Raw genomic sequence first — 26711 nt, forward strand, 5'->3', positions numbered from 1 at the left:
AGAAAAGTGTAATTTCAAGGGGAATTTGTGAGTTTATAGGTTCATTTGATCATTTTTAGTATGTGTAAGAGAGTAATGTTGGGGTTTCATTATACGATTAAAAAAGGGCTTTGTTAGACTAAGCTGCAGTTATTTGTTTCCATTTTCAAGTTATAGGTTATTATAACCTAGTTATAGGTTTGTATTTCTAGTTCTCGACTTACGACAGTTGGGATCTGAATTTTGACGTTGCAACGGTCATAAATGTGATGGCTGGTTGTAATTGGTCTCAAGCATATACCAGTTCCATAAGCCTTGTCAAATATATAAAAATATGATGAAAAAAATAACATGGATAAATAACAGTGATAATGTACTAACATCCAGCTTCGTGTTAACTTCTTTCCAGCAAAGCTGTTTTAATAATTGTACCTTTAAACACGGTATAATCTTTCTCTACGGAAGAAATACTTATTTCTTCACAATGTGTTTTTTCTTTTTTTACTAAAATACTATAATACAGTATTGCTCTTGAGAGCTATAAAACCAAATTCAATGCTGTGAACACAATGAACAAAAAACTAATTTAGGTGAGATCTATTGGTATAAGTGTCAGATGACTCCTATCAAGTCCGTGGTTAGAAAGCTGTGGGAACACAAACCTGTCAATGTAGGTCATAATGACCTGGTTTTTCTGGATAATGACAACTATTCAGTTATAGGGTAGGGAATACAGCATTGTATTTGGAGAAATCTTACCCCCTTATCTGTAAACTCATCTACCGAATTTCAAATTGCTAAGAAGTCTTCTGGCAGTTAGTGGTAATAGTACATCCTTCACTTTGTTAATGAATCTGTGCAATTAAAAACTTGGGTAGCAGCTCATATTAGCCGTGATGTATGACTGTGACAAATAGTCCATTTTCTTGGTCTACCAATGATATCTTTAAAGTGATGAATTAATCAGGTAATTAATAGAAACTCTATTAGCTTATCACCACTGTTAATATGGCTATTAACGCCATGCTTATTGGGGTAGGAAATGAAAGCTTAAATGCACAAAGCTTAATGCATAAACATAAATTGGCGCTAGACAAGGATCAACGGAATTCACGGGGCTGAACGTGGGTCTCTTGTGGCAACGCAATGACTTTAAACTGATGACACGTTTAACCCCGCCTTCCAGCTCAGCCTGCTCTTCTAGAGAAATACTGTTAGTTGCCTGTATTAGTCATATATTGTATAACGTGAAATAAGTATCCAGCTTTCTGTAAATGCTTGCTTTGCATTTCTTCTTGACTCCCACTGCTGAACTGCAAGAAAAACCAACCCTTGAACCCAATTTGCACGTACCACTGGTCATGTGCTTGGGTTGCAAAGCCAGGCAGTTGAGTAAGGACAACAGCTTTATCTCTTCCCTTCAGCCCGCTTCCACTTCCTTCCTGAGAAGCAAACCACAATTCCAAGAACTGAGTTTAGACTAGAGAACGAGGAACTCAGTTGCACACAAGCCTGTACAGTGTATAAACCTACTATTTGGGCAGGGGCTCAAATATTCCTCTGGTCACATATTTACTATTGATCAGTTCTTTTCAGAATGTTTGAGATTTTTTTAAAAAAAAAAACTTGGCTCATAGATAAAAGAACAAATGGTGGTTTGCAGTAAGAAATACAGAGAAACTATTAGTGGAATTGTAACCTTACTCCACTGTACTAATTAGTACACAAGACAAACAAAAATAAGTTTTATTCATTCTCTAAACCAGCAAGAATTTATCGTGGTTGAGGATTCTGGAAATAGTTTTTCAACTAAGGGAATACAAGATGGTTGGGCTGGCTAGTTTAATCAAACCAATGGTAAAAGTAAGTTTCTAAACCAGTGTTTCTCAGCCTGCAGAATGATAAGGGGACATCAGCTGCTCTGAGAATTCCCCAATCAGCATAGTGAAATTTTGGGAACTCAGATCTGCATATCTGGAAGTTGCCCAGGTGGAGAAATATGGTGGGAGATCTTAAAATTGTATATTGAATGGTCTCTTGTGTATGCTTTTGTAAAAAGAAAACCCTGTAGCCTTTTGTGGATTAAAGTGCTATAAATTACTGTTCGTTATTGTTAGATTATAATTGGTGAGATCTTTTGTTAGGTCGGTGAGTTTGCAGTTACAAAGCCATGCAGGAAAATCTAGGAGTGTGTGATCTTCTAGAAAATTCTGTTTCTATTATCAAACACTACTGTATCTCAAACTTTTGTTATGTATGAGATGGCCATTGACTGCCATTTATAATAATCTATCGTGATCTTCCATATTTATTCTGTAGGTACTTAATGCAATCAGAGATTGTCTCTTAGCTTCTCAAGTCTTCCCCTGAGAGAAGCATTGGTTTGCGAGTTAATTGGTTGTACACGTTATTAAATATAAGCTGTTGCCTACATAATTCCATTAAAAAAAAGCTATCTTGAACTGGTAACGTATCCTCACTCCTGTACAATTAGCAACAAAGGGGGCAATCTGAAACTTCCATATTTAAATAACCTTTTGTTCTCTTGCAGGAAACAGAGTAAACCTTCCAAGGGACTACTAAAACGAAATCTCTTATGTCTTGTCTTTAAGAACGTCTTGGCAACTATGGGTGAATACAGTAGGTTTATAGATTGGGACAAGATGGATGCTACCATCCAGGCTCACGATGGGAAGGAACTGACCAGTCCCGAATTTCACACTGAAATTCTGAAACCACTGGCTCGCCAAGGTTACTGGGCCAAGAGCCACTCTTTAAGAGCCAAAGTGTACGATAAATTGATCAGCTGTATCCCTTGCCGCACGGTGACACCGGATGCTCACGTCTACCGAGACATTGTGGTGAAAATTGTCGGCAAGCGAAACAGCAGCGCTCTTCCCCTTCCGGAATTTGTAGATAATAGCTTGGTTCCCACGTACTGCCTGAACGCTGAGGGCATCGGGGCCGTCAGGAAAATCATCTCCTGTGTCGGAAGCCAGTTCCCAGACATCTCCTTCTGCCCGGCTCTGCCTTCCGTGGTGGCCCTCCTCCTCCACTACAGCAGGGATGAAGCTGAATGCTTTGAGAAAGTTTGCCGCATCTTGGCCTGCAATGATCCATCCAAGCGCTTCATCGATCAGACCTTCTTGGCTTTTGAGTCATCTTGCATGACTTTTGGGGATCTGGTTAACAAGTACTGCCAGGCAGCTCACAAACTTATAGTAGCCATCTCTGAAGATGTGTTAGAGGTCTACTCGGATTGGCACCGGTGGCTCTTTGGGGAGCTGCCCCTCGTCTACATCGCCCGCGTCTTTGACGTGTTCCTGGTAGAAGGTTACAAGGTGCTCTACCGCGTCGCGCTGGCCCTCCTCAAATTCTTCCACAAATTCAGAGTGGGGCAGAGCCTGGAGTCGGAAAACGTGCAGCAGGACATCCGAGCGTTTGTGAGGGACATCGCCAAGTGGGTGTCTCCCGAGAAACTGCTGGAGAAGGCTTTTGCAATCCGTCTCTTCTCGCGGAAAGAGATCCAGCTTTTGCAAATGGCCAATGAGAAGGCCCTTCAGCAGAAAGGCATCACGGTGAAACAGAAAAGGTAGTGGGATTTCCTTAAAAAGCCTCCCCATATGGAGGCTTTTTAAATCTGGCAACAAAATTCTTGCTTTATGGGGAATAAAACGTTGCTGTAAAATCGCGTGTATCTATGCATCCATCTTCAATTTGCATCCATCCTCAAATACAATCAGTGCAGATAATCCTCAGCTTACCGCCACAGCTGAGCCCAAAATTTCTATTGCTAAGTGAGACAGTTTTTAAGTGAGTTTTGCCCCGTTTTATGACCTTGCTACAGTAATTAAGCGAATCACCGCAGCTATTAAGTTAGTAACACGATTGTTAAGAGAATCTAGCTTCTGCATTGACTTAGCTTGTCAGAAGATCGCAAAAGGTGATCACGTAACCCTGGGACATCATCATAAATACATGCCAAGCATCCAGATTTTGGTCACATGACTGTGGGGATGCTATTAACGGTCGTAAGTGTGAAAAGGGGTCCTAAGTGATTTTTCAGGGCCGTTGTAACTTCATATGGTCACTAAATGAACTGTTAAACCATTCCTGACAGATGATTATCTAGTGAAGGAGACTCTAACACCTCTTTGGTTAGAAATTCCTCTTCAAACTTTTCCTCACTGCTGCAAGACATTTCCTAGTGGGGATTTGAAATCTGCTTTCTGGTATCTTGAATTACAATTTTGGGGTGTTGCATTCTGGAACTTTGAAGAACAGAGTTACCCTTTTGTCTGTTTACCTTTTAGGGATCTGAAATAGAAACTTCAGTGAAGGAAAGTTTCCCAGCTGCTGACTGACTCAAAATAGAAAGCTTAAAATAATTTAGCAGCAAAATCAATAACTGATATTTCGTGCACGTAAAGGGCATCATTTCTAAAGCCATATAAATCCATTCCCTGTAGCTTTTGAATTCAGTTTCCCACAAGCCTTACCATTCAGCATCCTCCAGGTAATAATAATAATAACAATAACAACAACAACAACAACAACAACAACAACAATAATAATAATAATAATAATAATAATAATAATAATAATAATAATAATAATAATAATAAAGTTGGAAGGTACCTTGGAGGTCATCTAGTCCAACCCCCTGCTCAGGCAGGAAACCCTATTCCATTTCGGACAAATAGCTGTCCAGTTTCTTCTTAAAAACTTCCAGTGTTGGAGCATTCACTGCTTCTGGAGGCAGGTTGTTCCACTGGTTAATTGTTCTAACTGTCAGGAAGTTTCTCCTTAGTTCTAGGTTGCTTCTCTCCTTGATTAGTTTCCAATATATTCAAATATATTCCACACTCCTGGATTAAAAAAAGAAAAAGATAAGAGCTTGTGAAAGTTGATGCTAGAATGAATGTGAGCTTTTAACATTTGGTTTAGATAACACCTTCGCTGCATTCACACATTTGGATTCATGTAGCAGGGATAGGAATCTAAAAATGGCTATTAAGACTCCTTTCTAATGGATCCTGCAGTCTCTTGCTACTGAAATCGTAAGACATAATCTGTTACAGCAAATGTATTGCTGATGCTTTGTCTTTAAAGTCTTGGAGAAAGCAAAGATAAAAGTGAACTTGAGGCAAGTTAGTCAGGAAAATGTTCTGTCCCAGCCTACGTGAGTCCTTGTTAAGCTCACGAGGAGAAACCCCTCTTCCAACAAGCAGGCTGGAACCGCAGGAAAAAACCAACCCCCTTTTATTATTCACAGACCTGAGTCAATGTGCAAGGCAAACAAACACAGTTCACAGAAACTCGATCCTCAACAAAAACAGCTGCCTTTGGCAACCAGCACCTCCCACACTTTCCCTTTTATTATGCAGCCAAGGCGTGGCTTCCTAATGCCTTCTCCTTTGCCTTTGGAGCCGCCCCATTGCCTTCCTCTGTCCTACTCGCTTCTCTTGCCTGTGCATTCGTGCATCTGGGATTTGTCCCAGCTGTTCCTCATCACTGTCCAACTCAGGCTCCCAGCACAGCTGTGTCTCAGCCTGAGCGCGAGTAGAGGGGCCAGGCTCCTCGTCTGACTGTAAGTCTTGGAGCTCCTCAGAGCCTTCCTCTAATGTCACTCCAGGCCCCTCCTCCTTCTCTGATTCCTCAGACTCAGCTGCCGGGTCCACTGGCTGGTGAGGAATCACAACAGAAAAGTAAAATTAAAAGTAAATGAATTATACCCAAAAGTCCTCTTTTCAAATGGCAACTGTGACTTTGTTTTTCCTTGAAGACGTTTCACTTCTCATCCAATGAGCTTCTTCAGAACTGAAGAAAAACAAAGTCCAGTTGTCTTTTGAAAAAGCACCTTTGGGACAACCATGATCTGGATGACTGAGAATCTCCATAGACCAGGGGTAGGCAACCTTGGCTCTTTTATGACTCGTGGACTTCAACTCCCAGTATTCCTGAGCCAGCATGGCTCAGCATGGAAACCTCTCCCTTTCCCCTCAGCATAGCTGGCTCAGGAATTCTGGGAGTTGAAGTCCACGAGTCATAAAAGAGCCAAGGTTGCCTACCCCTGCCATAGATAAATGAACTAGAAGTCATAAATGTTGCGATGGAGATTACTTGAAAAGAAATGACCTAGACCTAGAAAATTTAAAAACCATTAAAGGTATTGAGAACTGACTTAAAAAAAAAAAAGTTTTCAATTGTCCTTTATTTCACTGTTGGTCTGCTCAAATCTTATTCTGCATTTCTCTGTAGGCTTTTTCCATGCACCTGATCTTTTCTTGATTTCTCCTTTTTTTTGTGTCTCCCTTCTCATGCCTCCTTTTCTGTCAATTCCATATCTGCTGCATTGCTTTGCAGCAGTGCATCCCCCAAAAGGTAGGTGTGAATGTTTGAATCTCCATGCTCTGCTACTCTTAATTTGATTTGGCTTCCAAATGGCTGTGGCTGCACTAAGGGGATGGCAGCAGGAAAGCTTATGTGCATCGGTAGCAGTGCGGTAAAATTCAAGTCTTTCTGAAGATTGCATATTTGCTGCGGTCAAATTGAGCATGCTGCGTTTGTATTCTAGGCCAGCTTTGTTTCTCTTCGCAATTATAAAGCTCGTAGATTTCATTGGCGTAGCCAGAATCCACAGGAATGTAGTTCCATTGACTATCAGGGGCACCACATGATCACTTCTATCTTTTTTGGAACTAATCAGATATAGGTAACAATAGGACTTACACATATACCGCTTCGTGGTGCCTTACAGCCCTCTCTAAGCGGTTTGCAGAGTCGACATATTGCCCACAACAATCTGGGTCTTCGTTTTACCCACCTCGGAAGGATGGAAGGCTGAGTCAACCTTGAGCCAGTCAGAATCAAACTCTTGGCAGCGGGCAGAGTCAGCCTGCAGTCCTGCATTCTAACCCCTGCGCCATCATGGCTAGACAGATGTTAATCCTTGGGGTTTAGATCCTCTACCAGGAATTGAACTTTGCACTTCAGATGAGTATGGTGCATTTGTTTTATCCAGTTTTTTGGTGCTCAGCAGTTGCAGGAAGCTATCAGAATAGTTTATACAAAACTAACTCTTAAGAACCACGGAGTGTAGGGAGAAGGTGAGGTTAAACATGAAACTCCTCTAAAGTATATAAAAATTGTTCTGAAAATGATAGCTAACCATATACCGTACTTCACTACAGTTTTCCACTCTTGGGACTTGGTGTCTTCTGACTTATAAGGGAAGCTGTATTGACTGTACGTTCTCCAAGCTGTTCCAAAAATAGCTCTTAATCCAATTTCACGCTTTTTGTAGTGCCACCTACTTATCTAGGGAGGCATTGTAGACACTAAATCAGCCGTTAAACCTTACCAGCTGATCTTTGCCTTCCCCAGGAGAGAACTGAGATTACAGCCTTGGGCAGAGCAAAAGTAATACTGATAGTCCTCGACTTAACGAATACCATTGAGCCCCAAATTTCTGGTTGGTTAAGTGAGTTTTGTGTCCCATTTTACGACCTTCCTTGCCACAGTTGTTCAATGAATAGCTGCGGTTGTTAAGTTAGTAACACAGTTGTGAAATGAATCTGGCTTCCCCATCTGGCTTTGCTTGTCAGATGGTCGCCAAAGGGGATCAACACGACCCCGGGACGCTGCAGCCGTCATTTATACGAGTCAGTTGCCAAGCGTCTGCATCTTGATCGTACAATTTTGGAGTTTTGACGATGCAATTCTTCAACCCCGACTAAATATTTTGTACATTCAAAAGTTGCATCATGAAACCCTGAGTTGTGAGGAGTCTTTGGTGCTCTCTGAGCTTGGTTGTTTTCTTGCAGATGTTTCATTACCCAAACTAGATAATATCATCGGTGCTAATCTAATCTGCTAGCACTGATGATGTTACCTAGTTGGGTAATGAAACATCTGCAAGAAAACAACCAAGCTCAGAGAACACTAAGGATCCCACAGTCCTTCCTTCCTTCCTTCCTTCCTTCCTTCCTTCCTTCCTTCCTTCCTTCCTTCCTTCCTTCCTTCTTTCCTTCTCTTCCACGTCACAAATCCACTCCCTTCGAGCACTGATGATGTTACCTAGTTGGGTAATGAAACATCTGCAAGAAAACAAGCAAGCTCAGAGAACACCAAGGACCCCTCATTTCCACCCCGAATTACAAATATTCTCCTTTATTGGTACCGTGAGATGTGCTGATGTAATTACACATGTTTTCTCAAGGGCTGTAGTACATAAGCAGATCTGTGTTAAAGTGGAAGAAAGAATAAGGTGTCTTTAACCATTCTGTTGAACTTCAAATCTTCCTGGCATGTAGAATAACATACTCAAAACTTACTCGGCATAAAACTCCCATTACGCAACCCCTGCATTTTATCTGACTTAAACTGCACTTAACCTAGCCTGGTTGCAAGAAAAAAAACAACAGCTGTGTTGATTTGTTGCTGGCTTGTGTACTGTATGTCTCAGTGCCTTGGTCTTCCCCTTTATGTGTTGGTCTCACATTTCTCATTGTCACCAAAGACATTTGTGATTTCTTTTAACTCATCCTTCCCACAACGTTACAGCCTCCTGTGGCATATCTGCCAAAGATACTGTTGGTTGCCAGTTGACTTATTTAATTTATAATGTCGCCCATCTCACTATCACAGTGACCCCGAGTGGCTTCCAATATAATAAAAAGGTAAACGAAAAGGTAAACAATGCTTTTTATGCAAGAGCCGTGGTGGCGCAGTGGTTAGAATGCAGTATTGCTGGCTAACTCACTGCTCACTGCCAGGAGTTCGATCCTGACCGGCTCAAGGTTGACTCAGCCTTCCATCCTTCCGAGGTTGGTAAAATGAGGACCCAGATTGTTGGGGGTCAATAGGCTGACTCTGTAAACCCCTGTAGAGTACTGTGGGACAGAATATACATCTGAGTGCTAATGCTACTGCTATTATCTTTTAGTAATAATTCTCTTCCCGTTTAAGACTTGAAAGAGGTATAATTGGCTTAAGTCAGTTGCCTTTTCTCAACCTGTTTTTGTTGTTGTTGTTGATTCCCCAGGCAGAATGTCCACCTGGCTGTTCATGCTGAGAACTTCAAGTCTGAAATTGTTGACGTGAAGAAGATGAGGGACATCTGGTCGTGGATTCCTGAGCGCTTTGCCCTTTGTCAGCCTCTACTGCTGTTTACCACCTCAGAGCATGGCTTCAGCCTAAACAGGTAGTACTTAACTCCATCATTCAAAGTTGGATTCAAAGAAAAAGTTATTAATGTTGCCCCTGCATTGATTGTGTGCCATCAAGTCAGTGTAGACCAGGGGTAGGCAACCTTGGCTCTTTTATGACTCGTGGACTTCAACTCCCAGAATTCCTGAGCCAGGAGTTTGGAATTTTTTCCAAACTCTCAACATCTTTTTTGTGATATGGTGACCAAAATTGGCTGCAGTATTCCAGGTGTGGTCTTACTAGGGCTTTGTAAATCGGTACTAGTACTTCGCGTGATCTTGATTCTATGCCTCTGTTTGATAGGTGTACCACTACTATAACTTGATTAATTGTTTATGAGCCGTCACGTCAAGTACAATGCGTTTTTTGATTGATGGAGCTTTTTAGTTCCTATTGGATTAAACTTATCTGAATGTTCAAAAAAATGTTGAACTGCATTGACGATATTTTTATCCCATCTTGAGATATATATATCAAGCTATATCATATATAACTCCCTTTTTACGACCCCAAAATCCCTTAATTCAGGGTAGAGTCTTATGGAGCTGAGCATTTACTGGCTGGATGCCCTTCCTGATGCCTATATGGAGTTTGCAGCAGATATTTTTTTCTTTGCACCTTGGCGAGAACCATCTGCCGCTATCTAGGATTGAACTCTCAACCTTCCAAGTGGGAGGCAAGCGTCTTCACCATACATAATATCCCTGCTTCATATTTATGCTATATGTTGGTATTTGTGACTCTGCCAAGTCTTAGGGGAATGTATTCAATTAGTAGAAGGTAAATTAATGTTTCAGTAGAAGTTGAATTAATACAGACATCTTTTTATATCTGTGTTTGTACATTAGGTTTTATTCCCATTGTGAGGGACAGGAACCAACTCTCCTTTTGATTAAAACAACTATGCAAGAGGTAAGTGAGAGGGTAAAGAACAGCCTGGTTAGAGAATCCCCTGATGAATTTCATAAGCTTGATGGAAGCAATGTCTAAGGTTTTCTTCCCCTAAATAAAAGCACAGATTTCCATTGTCGCTTTCTTCTCAATGACAGTGCCCTGGACTTGTTTGATGCTCCTGTTTGTTGCATTTGCAACCCAAGATTCATCAGAGGCACACTCAGATATTTAACACACTTGGCTTTTAATCTGCCGGAGTTGAGTTGTCAACTGAAACAGCAGCTATTGTCAGGCCCAAGAAAGACACATGGCATGACTTAAAAGCAGTTTCCTGTACTGTTCTTCACCCGCAGACAGAATCTTGCCAGACTAAAGTAACTATCTGCATAACTATAGATACACCGCTAGGGAGAACCCTTGTTCTCTTCCTGCCTATCAGACATTGCAAGATCCCGCTGTCGTCTAGAAAGTAGCACTTTCCTCCTTGGGAATCCAGACTACATTCCACTACAGCTATTGACTTACTGAAGATAGCCGCTTCCTAAAACAGTGTCCGTTTCCCTTTTAGGTCTGTGGGGCTTATTTATCGACAGACTGGAGTGAACGCAAACGAGGAGGAGGCAAGCTAAGTTTCTTTGGGACGGGAGAATGTTTTGTGTTCAGGGTAAGAAACCATTGTGACTTTCTTCTAGAGGGCTTCAGTATTCAGTTCTGGTTTGAGCGTGCTGGCTTTTGAACTTCAATCTCCTGTCTTTTTGCAGCTGGTGCCCGAAGTGGAACGATACGAGTGGGTTATAATCAAGCACCCCGAACTCGCCATGACTGGCTCCGAACAAGACAACAATTCTCCGGCCGTTTCTGACTCCCCATCCTCCACCAATCTCCCTTCGGATCCTTCCAGTCGCCTCTCCCCTTTCCTTTCAGCCCGGCACTTCAACCTGCCTTCCAAAGCAGCGTCCATGTTTATGGCCGGTAGCACTGAGTGCATCATCATAGGTAGGTCTCTGGTTTTTTAACTTCCTCTCAAAATTGCTGTAGCTGCTTTGACACTTTTATTTATGAACAGCCTAAATCATCTGGGAATGTGGGTCAGAATGGAAATAAACATGCAAAATGCCACGGTTACCGTATTCTAAAAAGATTATACCTGTTTTAAAAAGCAGCCAGCTAATGTCAAAGGTCTAGCAAGCGACACTAAAAATTTACCTCCTTGGCATTGAGTGATTCACGTATAAAACGTCGTAATTATGGAAAGGATGCCAGTTAGATCAAGTATGTAAATTGAGATTTAATGGATACCTTATTCCTCAAGTATTATTATGCTCGTGTTGGATTTTGATAGTCATGATAGTCCTTGGTGCTCTCTCTGAGCTTGGTTGTTTTCTTGCAGACATTTCATTACCCAAACTAGGTAACATCATCAGTGCTAGAAGGGTGTTGGGTTTGCAAAGAGGAGGAAGGAGAGAAGGAGGTGGAGGAGAACTGCGGGGTCCTTGGTGCTCTCTGAGCTTGCTTGTTTTCTTGCAGACCTTTCATTACCCAGACTAGGTAACATCATCAGCGTCAGTGGTGCGCAGAGATTTCATTTCATTTCAACCCTGCGCTACAAATATTCTCCTTTATTGATTTTGGCAGTCATAGTCTTTTAATTCCAAAGCAGCTTGCTTAAAGGAACTGGAGGCAGCTATTTGATGTATATGAAGACATGAGTGTTTCTCTTCCATCACAAAAGTATCGTTAGTCCTTGCTTAATGACCAGGCACATATACCAACTGTTCAATGTTATAATGCCCACCCACCTCCCATCCAAAGTTACTTACAACCTGATTCCGGAGTTCCGACAGCTACCGGTACATACACACATACTCATCACAGTCACACAACTGCATTTCAGGCAACCAGTATAGTTTTTACAGCCGATTGCAGCATTCTGCAGTCATGTGACTGTAAGGTAACAAACATTTTGCAGGTTTCTACCTTTTCTGACAATTTCGAGCAAAAAGAAATCCCCCAGAAATACAGGGTAGTTTTAATAACTACCCAGTTTAATGACCGCTGTGTTTACTTAGCGGCCCTGGCATTTGCTTAATGAGCAGCAAAAAAAAAAATATGTAAAATTGGGGCCGGTCACATGGGTGCCTCAGCTTGTGTCTGTCGTGACGTACGGCAGAAATTCAGGTTCTGTGACCGACATAAGTCAAGGGCTGCCTATAATACAAGAATCGTATATGAGATAGCATCGAGATGTAGACCAGGAGTCTTCAGACTTGGCCCTTTGATGAGTTGTGGACTTCAACTCCCAGAATTCCTCAGCCAGGCACGTGTGCCTGGCTGAGGAATTCTGGGAGTTGAAGTCCACAACTCATCAAAGGGCCAAGTTTGAAGACCCCTGATGTAGGAGACATTCCAAAATGACGCAACGGCTCTCTTGTTTGCAGGTGGTGGTGATGGCCAAGCCCTGTACCTTGATGCAGACTTGAATCACGGAAGAACGGGTCATTGCAATACTTTCAACAATCAGCCGCTGTGCTCTGAAAATTTCCAGATAGCTATCATGGAAATTTGGGGGTTCAAGGACACGATGAACAGCTGAGAAGGTTGCCTCCTTCAAAAAATAATTAGCCCATGAAGTATTTCAGGTTTCCGTGGCCCATTTCCAGTTGCGGGAACCAAGCTTCCTTTTGAAGCCACAAAAATTAAGCTTCTTTGTACTTTGTGAACAGCTCATTTGAGGATCTCGGATAAATCTGGGGCCTCCTTGTTTAGTCACTGTGATTTCGTACGTAATTCCGTGTAGTCTTAAGTGATTCCCGCTCAGCCTCTTTCTGCTCTATTGAGTTTGATGCACAGCCTGATATTTTTTGATGAGAAGGGGTGATCCATAACTCAGTGGATCCATTGCCGTCCCCTGGAGGCATTCAGGTTTTTTTCCCCCCCAGATCTTGACAGATGTGGATCAGCAGCTGATGCAATCCGTAAGTCTCATTCCTGATCAATTTGAGCTTCCATCCAAAGAGAACTGTATGCAATCAATGGATTATGTTGCTGATTTCTTTCAGTTTTCCTTCCTTCTCGCCCTCTGTGTATTACGCCCTTCTAGGGATTCCCTGATCCCCACCGAGCTACAGTAGATGGAAAGATTTTATTGCATAGCACACAAGGACCTTCAGATCCAACCCATTTATTTTTAGGGAGTTAGTTCCTTAAATCTATTTAACCCCTGCTTTTTGTGCGTGTGTAACATTGTCGTACCTGGCTGCTGTCCCAGTTGCTAACTTTGCTCATAATTCCAATATGTGGGAAAATATATTTCAGGAGTCTTAATTAGTTTTAATTCTGCAGTGGCACTGATTTGTAGATGTTAAGGGAACCCCTTACATCATCATCATTTTTCTGTTTACATTCGACTATCCTTCTGCATTCGTGCTTAGAAAAACAGTATTTACAAAGCAGTATTAGCCACCTGAGCTGAAACATTCAGTGCAGAGTAAAGCTATAGTTGACTGGTATGGGACTGGGTGTTTTCAGTAACTGCAGTGTTTTCAGTAACATGACTGCCTCCTTATCTTTGTTTTGGTGTTGTGCGTCTTGATTTTCAAACTCAGTGTACTGAATATGTGTGAATGTGCAGATTTTATTTCTGATGGTGGGGGTTCCACACACCCCCCTCCATCCAGAGACATTTGTGACTTTCTGGCCCCCCGTACCTTTCCCCACTTCATAATTTATATCGCCTCTTCTTCAAGTTGTCATGGCCTAAGTCCGTCTAAAGTGTGTGGGTCTGTGACTGTCCAGCAATCCAACTGATTTTATTGTAAAAAATAAACGTGAGTATGACTTCATTTTTCAAAGCAGCTTCATAATTATTGGGGCTTGCTGTTGAGTTTGTCCGCATCTAAGGTTGCTCCCAGGAATGGGGAAACAAGGTTGTTTGGGTGCCGAGATCCTGAGATTTGGGAAGGGGGGAAAGAGAGAAGCAACCTAGAACTAAGGAGAAACTTCCTGACAGTTAGAACAAGTAACCAGTGGAACAACCTGCCTCCAGAAGCAGTGGATGCTCCAACACTGGAAGTTTTTAAGAAGAGACTGGACAGCCGTTTGTCTGAAATGGTATAGGGTTTCCTGCCTGAGCAGGGGGTTGGATTAGATGACCTCCAAGATCCCTTCCAACTTTATCATTATTATTAAGAAGCAATGGATGGACACTAATCAAGGAGAGAAGCAACCTAGAACTAAGGAGAAACTTCCTGACAGTTAGAACAATTAACCAGTGGAACAACCTGCCTCCAGAAGCGGTGCATGCTCCAACACTGGAAGTTTTTAAAAAGAGACTGGACAGCCATTTGTCTGAAATGGTATAGGGTTTCCTGCCTGAGCAGGGGGTTGGACTAGATGACCTCCAAGGTCCCTTCCAACTTTATCATTATTAAGATTAAGATTGTTTCTGTTCGGATAAACCCAAAGAGTAAGGTCACTGTAAAGTTTCTTTCAAATCACATCTGACCACAGGTGTTAGCCTTTGACGTATGTCCACAATTGAGACCAGGGTTTCCGTCACTAAGTAAGGAGCTTGTTAAGTGAGTCATGCCCAACTTACGACATTTTTTTTTTTTTGCTATGGTTGTTAAACAAAGCACTGCAGTTATGTGAACCACATGGTTAATAAGTAAATCCAGATTCTCCCATTGACTTTACTCGTCAGAAGACGGCTGGGAAGGTTCCAAATGGCGATCACAAGACCCTGGAATTGTGCAACTATTATAAATGCAGGCCGGTTGCCAAGCTCCCAAATTTTGAACACACGTGACTGTGGAGATGCTACAACAGTTGTTAGGTTTGTAAATCCCTTTTTTTCCCAGTGCCATTGTAACTCTGAATGTTGTTGTTGTTGTTCGTCCATCGATTTCGATGAAGACCTTGACATCTTCTGGATTATGGGCCATAGTGACTCTGAATGGTTATTAAATAAATAGTTGTAAGTCAAAGGACTTCCAGGATGTGAAAAGTCCAAACTGTTTTCTTGGAAATGTAGTTGGGGTGTTTTGCGTGCCTTGCCAAAATATTATTGCACGGTTTTCCCCAACTGATACCCTTCACTTATTAATTAGGGCTTTGACTCCTAGGATCTCTAGCAAGCAATGCCATTTCATAGGTTGCAATTATGGGAGGGTTAAATTGATGTTTTTCAAGTGTACAATACGTTCAGACACATCTTGAAAAAGGAACGGGAGTCAGGTAGCATTATCCATATTTAGTCCTCTAGATGGCAGTGGTCACTTCATATACAATTTAGTTGAGCAGTAGAGTTAATTATTTGCCAAGCACATAGTGGGGCTGGTGATAAAACAACTCAGTCAGAATAGAGCTGGAAGGGATCTTGGAGGTCTTCTAGTCCAACCCCCTGTTCAAGCAGGAGACTCTATACCATTTCAGATAGATGACTGTCCAGTCTCTTCTTAAAAATCTTCAGTGATGAAGCACCCACGACTTCTGACGGCAAGCCGTTCCACTGGTTAATTGTCCTCACTGTTAGGAAGTTTGTACTTAATTCCTGGTTGCTTCTCTCCTTGATTAGTTTCCATCCATTGTTTCTTCTCCTGCCTTCTAGTGCTTTGGAAAATAAATTGACCCCCTCTGCCTTGTGGCAGCCCCTCAAATACTGGAATACTGCTATCATGTCTCCCCTATTTCTTCTTTCCTTTAGACTAGCCAAGCCCAAGTCCCACAGCCGTTCTTCGTATGTTTTAGTCTCCAGGCCTTTAATCGTCTTAGATGCTCTTCTTTGCACTTTTTTTTCCAAAGTCTCAACATCTTTTTTGTAACGTGGTGACCAAAACTGGACGCAGTATTCCAGTAACAACATTGTTATTCTAATAAGTTATTCTAATAACAAGATTGGAGAAGTCTTTTGTATTGGCCCTAGTTTAAAAAAAAAAAAAAAGGGCAGTCCCTCTAAAGATTTGGCAAAAAGGTAGAATCTCTTGAGGATGGATGATGTGGTTCTCCTACACTTTGCCGAGATGGGACTGGATGATCTTTAAGGTCCCAATTCCATCATTCTGAATTTCAGGGTATGTGTAATAAATAATGTTGCTACGCCTGACAGGTACAGTTCTCTAAGCATTCTTCAGAAAGGTATCTCTGCAAAGATCCAACCTAGAATTAAGGAGAAATTTCCTGAAGGTGAGAACAATTAATCAGAGCAACAGCTTGCCTTCAGAAGTTTGGGTTCTCCATCACTGGAAGTTGTTAAGAAGAGGTTGAATAGTCATTTGTCCAGAATGTTATAGGACTTCTGCCTTGAGCAGGGGGTTGGACTAGAAGACCTCCCAAGGTCCCTTCCAACTCTGATATTCTGTTATTTTGTTTCCAACCTATGCTTTCCATATAAAGCCATGCAACTTGCAGTGTTTATGAAAAAGGACTTTTCTGTCTAGACAACATTGCTTTCTGGTCCAATTCCAAAAATAAAGATGTTCTCACCTATCTTGCTTTGCTTCTATGTTTGAGGGAAGAAAAACTTAGTGGTTTAAACATATGCAGAAGCTTCACTATTCCTGACTCATGGGAAACCATTTGTAATTGAAATTGATACTAATGGAGATCCTTAATCATCATCACTGTTGTACTTATTTTTAAGCCCACTAATGCTAATGAAGGCAAAAGATATGGGAACTTGAGTGCACATCACTCCAAAGCCTTGGACAGATAGAAAATCAGAAAAGATATAGTTAAGGCAAGTTGCTCCTGTTTACAATGATTTCTGAGCCTTCATTGGCATCTGTTCACTTTATTTAGAAAAACATCCCATATGTTGTCACCTTAAAGAATATTAATAGAAATGGAATATTTCTATTAAGAACTCGTTAAGCTTTGGGATATCTGTCTCAAATCTATATCTATCTGTCTATCCATCTGTCTGTCCATATCTATCTATCTATCATCTATCTATCTATCTATCTATCTTTCTATCTATCTATCTATCTCTGTCTCTATCTCTATCTCTATAATAAAGTTGGAAGGGACCTTGGAGGTCATCTAGTCCAACACCCTGCTCAGGCAGGAAACCCTACACCATTTCGGATAGATGGCTGTCCAGTCTCTTCTTAAAAATTTCCAGTGTTGGAGCATTCACCGCTTCTGGAGGCAGGTTGTTCCATTGTTTAATTGTTCTAACGGTCAGGAAGTTTCTCCTTAGTTCTAGGTTGCTTCTCTCTTTGGTTAGTTTCCATCCATTGCTTCTTGTCCTGTCTTCAGGCGCTTTGGAGAATAGCTTGACTCCCTCTTCTTTGGGGCAGCCCCTGAGATACTGGAACACTGCTATCATGTCCCCCCTCGTCCTTCTCTTCATTAAACTAGACATGCCCAATTCCAGCAACCATTCCTTGTATGTTTTAGCCTCCAGTCCCCTAATCCTCTTTGTTGCTCTTCTCTGCACTCTTTCTAGAGTCTCAGCATCTTTTTTACATCGTGGTGACCAAAACTGGATGCAGTATTCCAAGTGTGGCCTTACCAAGGCATTGTAAAGTGGTATTAATACTTCACGTGATCTTGATTCTATCCCTCTGTTAATGCAGCCCAGCACTCTATCTCTATCTCTCTCCTCTATCTCTGTCCAAAACAGGTAAAGGAATACAGGCGCTGACTTCTTACTTTGGGATTCGAATGGCATTGCTTTAAGTCGTGCAAAGCCTTCCTCCTTAGCAAAATGGGTGGCGATTGTGCCCCTGATTGCAACAGACCTATCATGGAAACACTCTGCCAGAAAAGCAAAGAAGAAAAAAAAATGGGGAAGTGAAAACCGCAAGCAGGAAAAAGACACTGTGGAAATTCTTCATGTGATGAATCATGGAATGACTAGAGATGGCAGAGGATACTTGTAAAGAAAGATTCTGAGAAGGCTGGGTTCCTCGGAGAAGCTCTGCTGCTAAAACGAAACAAGAAAAATGAGGAAGGGGCCTTAGGAGGTCTTCAAGACCAACCTTTTGCTCAAGCAGCAGACCCTATCCAGGGGTAGGCAACCTTGGCTCTTTTATGACTCGTGGACTTCAACTCCCAGAATTCCTGAGCCAGCTATGCTGAGGGGAAAGGGAGAGGTTTCCAAGCTGAGCCATGGTGGCTCAGGAATTCTGGGAGTTGAAGTCCACGAGTCATGAAGGGGCCAAAGTTTCCCCCATGCTGGCTCAGGAATTCTGGGAGTTGAAGTCCACGAGTCATAAAAGAGCCAAGGTTGCCTACCCCTACCCTATACCATTTCAGACAAATGGTTGTCCACTCTCTTTTTGAAGACCTCCAGTCATGGAGAACCCACAATTTCTGGAGTTTTAGGAGGTTTATTTAGATTGGCTGGTGGGTCTCCACACCACATATCGTTATTGTCAGAGGCACAAAATACAGCTTGGATGTATAACACACAACAGCGGCTGCAAACTGGCCAATATGGGTGGGGTCTCATAAAGCAGAGCAAGGCAGCTGTCTTGGGCATTAGAGCTTACAAAGTGAGCAAAACACGATGTGGGAAAACTGGAGAGCTACAGTTGGCCTGGTGGCTGAGACCTTCAGAGTCCATGGAAGACACTGTCCCTTTAGCTGTGTTTACCCCAAGCTCCCAACATGAACCTGCTCAGCTGAATATCCGATTTGAGGAGAGGATATTTTGTCCTCCACAGACAGCAACACAACTGGTCTTGTCCAAAAGGATTACAATTAGGGAGACAATCACCAACATATTAACACTGATAGGCCTTGATGTACAAACCATTCAGTTAGTGACCAAAATTGCAACAGCACCGAAAAAAGTGACTTATGACCGTTTTTCACACTTACAACCGTTGCAGCATCCCCACGATCCAAATTCAGATGCCTGTCTCATATTTGTGACCGTTGCGGTGTCCTGGAGTCACATGATCACCTCTTGCAACCTGACAAGCAAAATCAATGGGGAAGCCAGATTCACTTAACAACTGTGTGATTAACTTAACGACTGCAGTGATTCACTTAACAACTGTGGTAAGAAAGGTCGTAAAATAGGGCAAAACCCACTGAACAACTGTCTTGGTTAGCAAGGGAAATGTTGGGCGCAACCGTGGTCGTTGAGGACTACCTGTAATTGTGGCTCCTCCTGCAATTATGTCACCATGAGTTGTATGCTGCATGGGCAATTCAATAAATTGAATTTATTAAAATAAAGTAAGAGACAGGGACAGTGGGAACTAGTTAAAAAAAAAAACTAGTCAAAAGAGCCATTAGCCAGTTTAGTTTTTCTACTAAACCGTGGAAACTACACAGCCAACGTCTTCAATAGCTTCTTTTCCGGATGCATTTCAAGATGAAGGCCAAATTATTGTCAGTAAAGCCACTCAGCAAAATCATCCAAGTAAGCAGAATAGGAGAGCATGATGTACCACAGCCGATATGTCAAAGCCAGATGCAACCAGAGATGGCCTGTAATGGGTGGGTATTTGCTTTCCATGTCCACAAATGAAGAGGAACCCAAAACATCCCCAGGCCTGACTCCACTAAGAGACAGCCTTAAAAAAATGTATAACATATAACGCAATAAACCTCTCCCTTTGAGTTTCCTTAGCAGGATTCTGTGTCGAAATTTTCACCAGTATTTCCTCTTTGAAACCTGCACGCTGAATGTGACCAACAGACTTCAGGAGATCTGTGGCCCAAAATTTCTGGTGTTTTTTGTGGTGAAGTCTTTGAGCTGAGAATGGACGCGTGTCATTCTTAGTGCAGAAAACAGTAAATCTGCCCTGATTTAGAAGAGCTGTGAATATCAGAGACAGCCCGGGCTACAATTATAGTTTGGTTTTAACCCAGGGCACCGTCTTCTTTTGAAGTTGATATCCAAGAGGGTCTTGCAGACAGTCGTCAACTTAACAATCACAATTTCTTTTGCTAAGCAAGGCGGTGAGTCGCCCCTGATTTTATTTTTAGTTGTATTTGTTATTAGATTTATTTGTCAACTTTATCAATTAAATAATCAACAGGTAGACTTGGTGAACTCACCTCTGAGAGATCTAGCAGAGTGTCTGCTGGATTCAGCTCAGCAAATAACCATGGCAACAACAGACAGCTTATGGATATTCTCAAGCTATCTTGCAGCAAAAGGCTAGAAAAGAGTCATATTCATAAATCTCCTACCCGCAGAGGCTGAATTCCATTATTTCCATGCCCCAAAAGGTGCTTTTTTCCACGAGGCAACTGGACTTTCTTGGTTTTTCTTAAAGACGTTTCGCTTCTCATCCAAAAAGCTTCTTCGGCTCTGACTGGATGGTGGGAAAAGGAATGGAAGGATTTATACTCCTTGCAGACAGCTGGTCTTTTGCACTGGCTAAAAGAAGGCCAACGACCAGCAGTCTGCAAGGAGTATAAATCCTACCATTCCCCACCATCCAGTCAGAGCTGAAGAAGCTTCTTGGATGAGAAGCGAAACATCTTCAAAGAAAAACAAGAAAGTCCAGTTGCCTTGTGGAAAAGCATATTTGGGACAACCAGGACCTGGATGATGGAGAATCCCCATAGACATTGTTTCCATGCCTGTTGTAAAACCTTTGTTAGGACACTAGACCAGGGATGGGGGCCCTAACTCCCAATCCACAGGTGGGATAAAGACCTGGTTTCTGTTTAATCCCACAGAGATTCCTAACTGGTTTTGCTCATGCCGATCTCGCAGGATTGCTAATTTAGCTAGCCCTGCCTTAATCTCNCATCCATCTATCTATCTATCTATCTATCTATCTATCTATCTATCTATCTATCTATCTATCTATCTATTTCCGTCTCTATCTCTATCTCTATAATAAAGTTGGAAGGGACCTTAAAGGTCATTTCGGACAGATGGCTGTCCAGTCTCTTCTTAAAAACTTCCAGTGTTGGAGCATTCACCGCTTCTGGAGGCAGGTTGTTCCATTGTTTAATTGTTCTAACGGTCAGGAAGTTTCTCCTTAGTTCTAGGTTGCTTCTCTCCTTGATGAGTTTCCATCCGTTGCTTCTTGTCTTGCCTTCAGGTGCTTTGGAGAATAGCTTGACTCCCTCTTCTTTGGGGCAGCCCCTGAGATATTGGAACACTGCTATCATGTCCCCCCTCGTCCTTCTCTTCATTAAACTAGACATACCCAATTCCAGCAACCGTTCCTTATATGCTTTAGCCTCCAGTCCCCTGATCATCTCTGTTGCTCTTCTCTGCACTCTTTCTAGAGTCTCAGCATCTTTTTGACATCGTGGTGACCAAAACTGGATGCAGTATTCCAAGTGTGGCCTTACCAAGGCATTGTAAAGTGGTATTAACACTTCACGTGATCTTGATTCTATCCCTCTGTTAATGCAGCCCAGCACTCTATCTCTATCTCTCTCCTCTATCTCTGTCCAAAACAGGTAAAGGAATACAGGCGCTGACTTCTTACTTTGGGATTTGAATGGCATTGCTTTAAATCGTGCAAAGCCTTCCTCCTTAGCAAAATGGGTGGCGATTGTGCCCCTGATTGCAACAGACCTATCATGGAAACACCCTGCCAGAAAAGCAAAGAAGAAAAAAAAATGGAGAAGTGAAAACCGCAAGCAGGAAAAAGACACTGTGGAAATTCTTCACGTGATGAATCATGGAATGACTAGAGATGGCAGAGGATACTTGTAAGGAATGATTCTGAGAAGGCTGGGTCCTCGGAGAAGCTCTGCTGCTAAAACGAAACAAGAAAAATGAGGAAGGGGCCTTAGGAGGTCTTCAAGACCAACCTTTTGCTCAAGCAGCAGACCCTATCCAGGGGTAGGTAACCTTGGCTCTTTTATGACTGGTGGACTTCAACTCCCAGAATTCCCGAGCCAGCCACGCTGAGGGAAAAGGGAGAGGTTTCCAAGCTGAGCCATGCTGGCTCAGGAATTCTGGGAGTTGAAGTCCACCAGTCATGAAGGGGCCATAGTTCCCCCATGCTGGCTCAGGAATTCTGGGAGTTGAAGTCCACCAGTCATAAAAGAGCCAAGGTTGCCTACCCCTGCCCTATACCATTTCAGACAAATGGTTGTCCAGTCTCTTCTTGAAGACAATCCAGTCATGGAGAACCCACAATTTCTGGAGTTTTAGGCGGTTTATTTAGATTGGCTGGTGGGTCTCCACGCCACATATCTTTATTGTCAGAGACACAAAATACAGCTTGGAAGTATAACACACAACAGTGGCTGCAAACTGGCCAGTATGGGTGGGGTCTCATAAAGCAGAGCAAGGCAGCTGTCTTGGGCATTAGAGCTTACAAAGTGAGCAAAACGCGATGTGGGAAAACTGGAGAGCTACAGTTGGCCTGGTGGCTGAGACCTTCAGAGTCCATGGAGGACACCGTCCCTTTAGCTGTGTTTACCCCAAGCTCCCAACATGAACCTGCTCAGCTCAATATCCGATTGGAGGAGAGGATATTTTGTCCTCCACAGACAGCAACACAACTGGTCTTGTCCAAAAGGATTACAGTTAGGGAGACAATCACCAACATATTAACACTGGTAGGCCTTGATGTACAAACCATTCAGTTAGTGACCAAAGTTGCAACAGCACTGAAAAAAGTGACTTATGACCGTTTTTCACACTTACAACCGTTGCAGCATCCCCACGATCCAAATTCAGATGCCTGTCTCATATTTGTGACCGTTACAGTGTCCTGGAGTCACGTGATCGCCTCTTGCGACCTTCTGACAAGCAAAATCAATGGGGAAGCCAGATTCACTTAACAACTGTGTGATTAACTTAACGACTGCAGTGATTCACTTAATAACTGTGGTAAGAAAGGTCGTAAAATAGGGCAAAACCCACTGAACAACTGTCTTGCTTAGCAAGGGAAATGTTGGGCGCAACTGTGGTCGTTGAGGACTACCTGTAATTGTGGCTCCTCCTGCAATTATGTCACCATGAGTTGTATGCTGCATGGGCAATTCAATAAATTGAATTTATTAAAATAAAGTAAGAGACAGGGACAGTGGGAACTAGTTTAAAAAAAAAACTAGTCAAAAGAGCCATTAGCCAGTTTAGTTTTTCTACTAAACCGTGGAAACTACACAGCCAACGTCTTCAATAGCTTCTTTTCCGGATGCATTTCAAGATGAAGGCCAAATTATTGTCAGTAAAGCCACTCAGCAAAATCATCCAAGTAAGCAGAATAGGAGAGCATGATGTACCACAGCCGATATGTCAAAGCCAGATGCAACCAGAGATGGCCTGTAATGGGTGGGTATTTGCTTTCCATGTCCACAAATGAAGAGGAACCCAAAACATCCCCAGGCCTGACTCCACCAAGAGACAGCCTTAAAAAAAAAATGTATAACATATAACGCAATAAACCTCTCCCTTTGAGTTTCCTTAGCAGGATTCTGTGTCGAAATTTTCACCAGTATTTCCTCTTCGAAACCTGCACGCTGAATGTGACCAACAAACTTCAGGAGATCTGTGGCCCAAAGTTTCTGGTGTTTTTTGTGGTGAAGTCTTTGAGCTGAGAATGGATGCGTGTCATTCTTGGTGCAGAAAACAGTAAATCTGCCCTGATTTAGAAGAGCTGTGAATATCAGAGACAGCCCTGGGCTACAATTATAGTTTGGTTTTAACCCAGGGCACCGTCTTCTTTTGAAGTTGATATCCAAGAGGGTCTTGCAGACAGTCGTCAACTTAACAATCACAATTTCTTTTGCTAAGCAAGGCGGTTATGGTGAGTCGCCCCTGATTTTATTTTTAGTTGTATTTGTTATTAGATTTATTTGTCAACTTTATCAATTAAATAATCAACAGGTAGACTTGGTGAACTCACCTCTGAGAGATCTAGCAGAGTGTCTGCTGGATTCAGCTCAGCAAATAACCATGGCAACAACAGACAGCTTATGGATATTCTGAAGCTATCTGCAGCAAAAGTCTAGAAAAGAGTCATATTCATAAATCTCCTACCCGCAGAGGCTGAATTCCATTATTTCCATGCCCCAAAAGGTGCTTTTTTCCACAAGGCAACTGGACTTTCTTGGTTTTTCTTAAAGACGTTTCGCTTCTCATCCAAGAAGCTTCTTCGGCTCTGACTGGATGGTGGGAAAAGGAATGGAAGGATTTATACTCCTTGCAGACAGCTGGTCATTTGCACTGGCTAAAAGAAGGCCAACGACCAGCAGTCTGCAAGGAGTATAAATCCTACCATTCCCCACCATCCAGTCAGAGCTGAAGAAGCTTCTTGGATGAGAAGCGAAACATCTTCAAAGAAAAACAAGAAAGTCCAGTTGCCTTGTGGAAAAGCATATTTGGGACAACCAGGACCTGGATGACGGAGAATCCCCATAGACATTGTTTCCATGCCTGTTGTAAAACCTTTGTTAGGACACTAGACCAGGGATGGGGGCCCTAACTCCCAATCCACAGGTGGGATAAAGACCTGGTTTCTGTTTAATCCCACAGAGATTCCTAACTGGTTTTGCTCATGCCGATCTCGCAGGATTGCTAATTTAGCTAGCCCTGCCTTAATCTCTCTGCCCTGGTCTTTTGGAGAAGCAAACAAACAAAAAAATTAGAAATCCAGAAAAATGTGTTTCAGTACAAAAAGGCTGGTGAACTACAGGTAGTCCTTGCCTTACGACCACAGCTGAGCCCAAAATATATGTTGCTAAGTGAGACGTTTGTCAAGTGGGATTTGCCCCACTTTACGATATTTGTTGCCGCTGTTATGAAGTGAATCCCTGCATTGATTGACTTAACAACCACAGCATTAAGGGTTTGTAATATCAGGCATTAACAACGGTCTTGCTTAGCAATGGAGATTCTGATCCCAATTGTGGCCGTAAGCCGAGGACTACCTGTATGGAGAATATAGTAGTCTGGTGTACAAAGCAGGAATTTCTGCAGCTCCTGCTATTACCCATTGCTGTGAATGGATGGGGATGTCCAGTGTTTACTCTATCAACTCTCTCCAGCCCTGATGGAAGAATACACTCTGTGCCTCGTGCTATTTATCTCCTGGACGAGGGCTGGTTGCCAGGTGCCACCCAGGTCAACTAGACTGTAATGTGCTGCGCAATGTTTCCACTGTAAACTTCGGTGTTTTTTGTTCCTCACTCTCAGAAGCTCCACCAAACACATTGATGCGGGTTGCTACTGGAGAACCAGTGTGATGTAGGGGTTCAGGGGTTGGGGAAGGGCTGGGGAGACCCAGATCCGAGTCCCCCTTCCCCCATGAAAATTGACTTTGGGCCAGTCAGTTTCTCTCAGCCCAACCCACATCCCGGGCTGTGGCGGTTTATTTGATTTCCAATTTTAATATTTTATTTTATGTTATTTTATATTTTTTATTTTATTTTGTTATTTTATTATTTTTTATTTATTTTATTTTATTTTTTATTTATTTTATTTTATTTTTTATTTATTTTATTTTATTTTTTATTTTATTTATTTTATTTTTTATTTTATTTATTTTATTTTATTATTTTATTTTATTATTTATTTTATTTTATTTTATTTTTGTTTTATTTTATATTTTATATTTTATTTTATTTTATTATTTTATTTTATTATTTAATTTTATTTATTTTATTTTATTTTATCTTATTTTATATTTATTTAATTTTATATTTTTGTTTTGTTTTATTTTATTATTTTATTTTATTTTATATTTTATTATTTTATTTTATTTTTTATTCTATTTTATTTTTTATTTTATTTTTTATTTTTGTTTAATATTTATTATTTTATTTATTATTTTATTATTATTTTATTATTTTAATTTAATTTAATTATTTTATTGTTTTATTTTATTCTCCAGTAGGGCCTCCTGTCTGGGTGGGAGGTTGGACTGGGGGACATCCAGGGAGAATAAAATAAAATAAAGTAAAATATAAAATAAAATAATTCTATTATTCTATTTTGTTATTCTATTATTCTTTCTATGATCCCATCAACCCCAAAGAAAGTCCGGAATGGTATAGGATCTCCTGCCACGAGGAGTGGGTTGGACTAGAAGACCTCCAAGGTCCCTTCCAATCCTTTTATTCTATGTTTTCTATGTTCCATTTATTTAGCACGTGGCACATCGTACAGGGACTTGCAATATATATTAGTATTTCACCTAGATTAAAAACACAGTAATGTTAAAAGGATTTATATTCAGATACCAACGTCTAGACCAGGGGTAGGCAACCTTGGCTCTTTTATGAATCGTGGACTTCAACTCCCAGAATTCCTGAGCCAGGAGTTGAATTCTGGGAGTTGAAGTCCACGAGTCATAAAAGAGCCAAGGTTGCCTACCTCTGGTCTAGACCATCTAACCACTGACGTGCAGCATTGCTTATGTGAAAAAAAAATCAGACACTGGACCGTTATATATCCTCATCTTACAGCCCGTCACGATGTGATCTATAGATCTACAATGTGATCTGCTGTGATGCTGGTGATGGGAGAACATTGGGGGACAACGTGCTGGGATCCCCTCTGTGAATCCCTAGATAGAAGACAGGATATAAATGTAGAAAGTAAATAAAATCAAACCAGCAAGCAAATATGGCAAAAGTTTTAACGGGCATACACAAAATGGGAATGAAAATACGCTTCCTGCATGACTTACTCTAACTGGAATGGAATATTCTGAAGAAAGCTATTCTGAAGAAAAATCACTGCT

The 26711-nt window shown here is 41.7% G+C and overlaps 1 protein-coding gene across 1 annotated transcript; it reads left to right on the top strand.

Moving 5' to 3' along the window:
• Positions 1-2594: 2594 nt before the first annotated feature.
• TBC1D24 (TBC1 domain family member 24) lies at positions 2595-12759 on the top strand. The gene is made up of 7 exons (XM_029285113.1): positions 2595-3571; positions 6346-6363; positions 9026-9184; positions 10038-10101; positions 10652-10747; positions 10845-11079; positions 12522-12759. The coding sequence occupies exons 1-7, from the start codon at positions 2607-2609 to the stop codon at positions 12674-12676; spliced, it is 1692 nt and encodes a 563-aa protein (XP_029140946.1). The 5' UTR covers positions 2595-2606; the 3' UTR covers positions 12677-12759.
• Positions 12760-26711: the final 13952 nt, after the last annotated feature.

Source organism: Protobothrops mucrosquamatus, unplaced genomic scaffold, assembly GCF_001527695.2.
Source record: "Protobothrops mucrosquamatus isolate PMUCROS unplaced genomic scaffold, P.Mucros_1.0 scaffold1298, whole genome shotgun sequence".
NCBI classification, from domain to species: Eukaryota; Metazoa; Chordata; class Lepidosauria; order Squamata; family Viperidae; genus Protobothrops; species Protobothrops mucrosquamatus.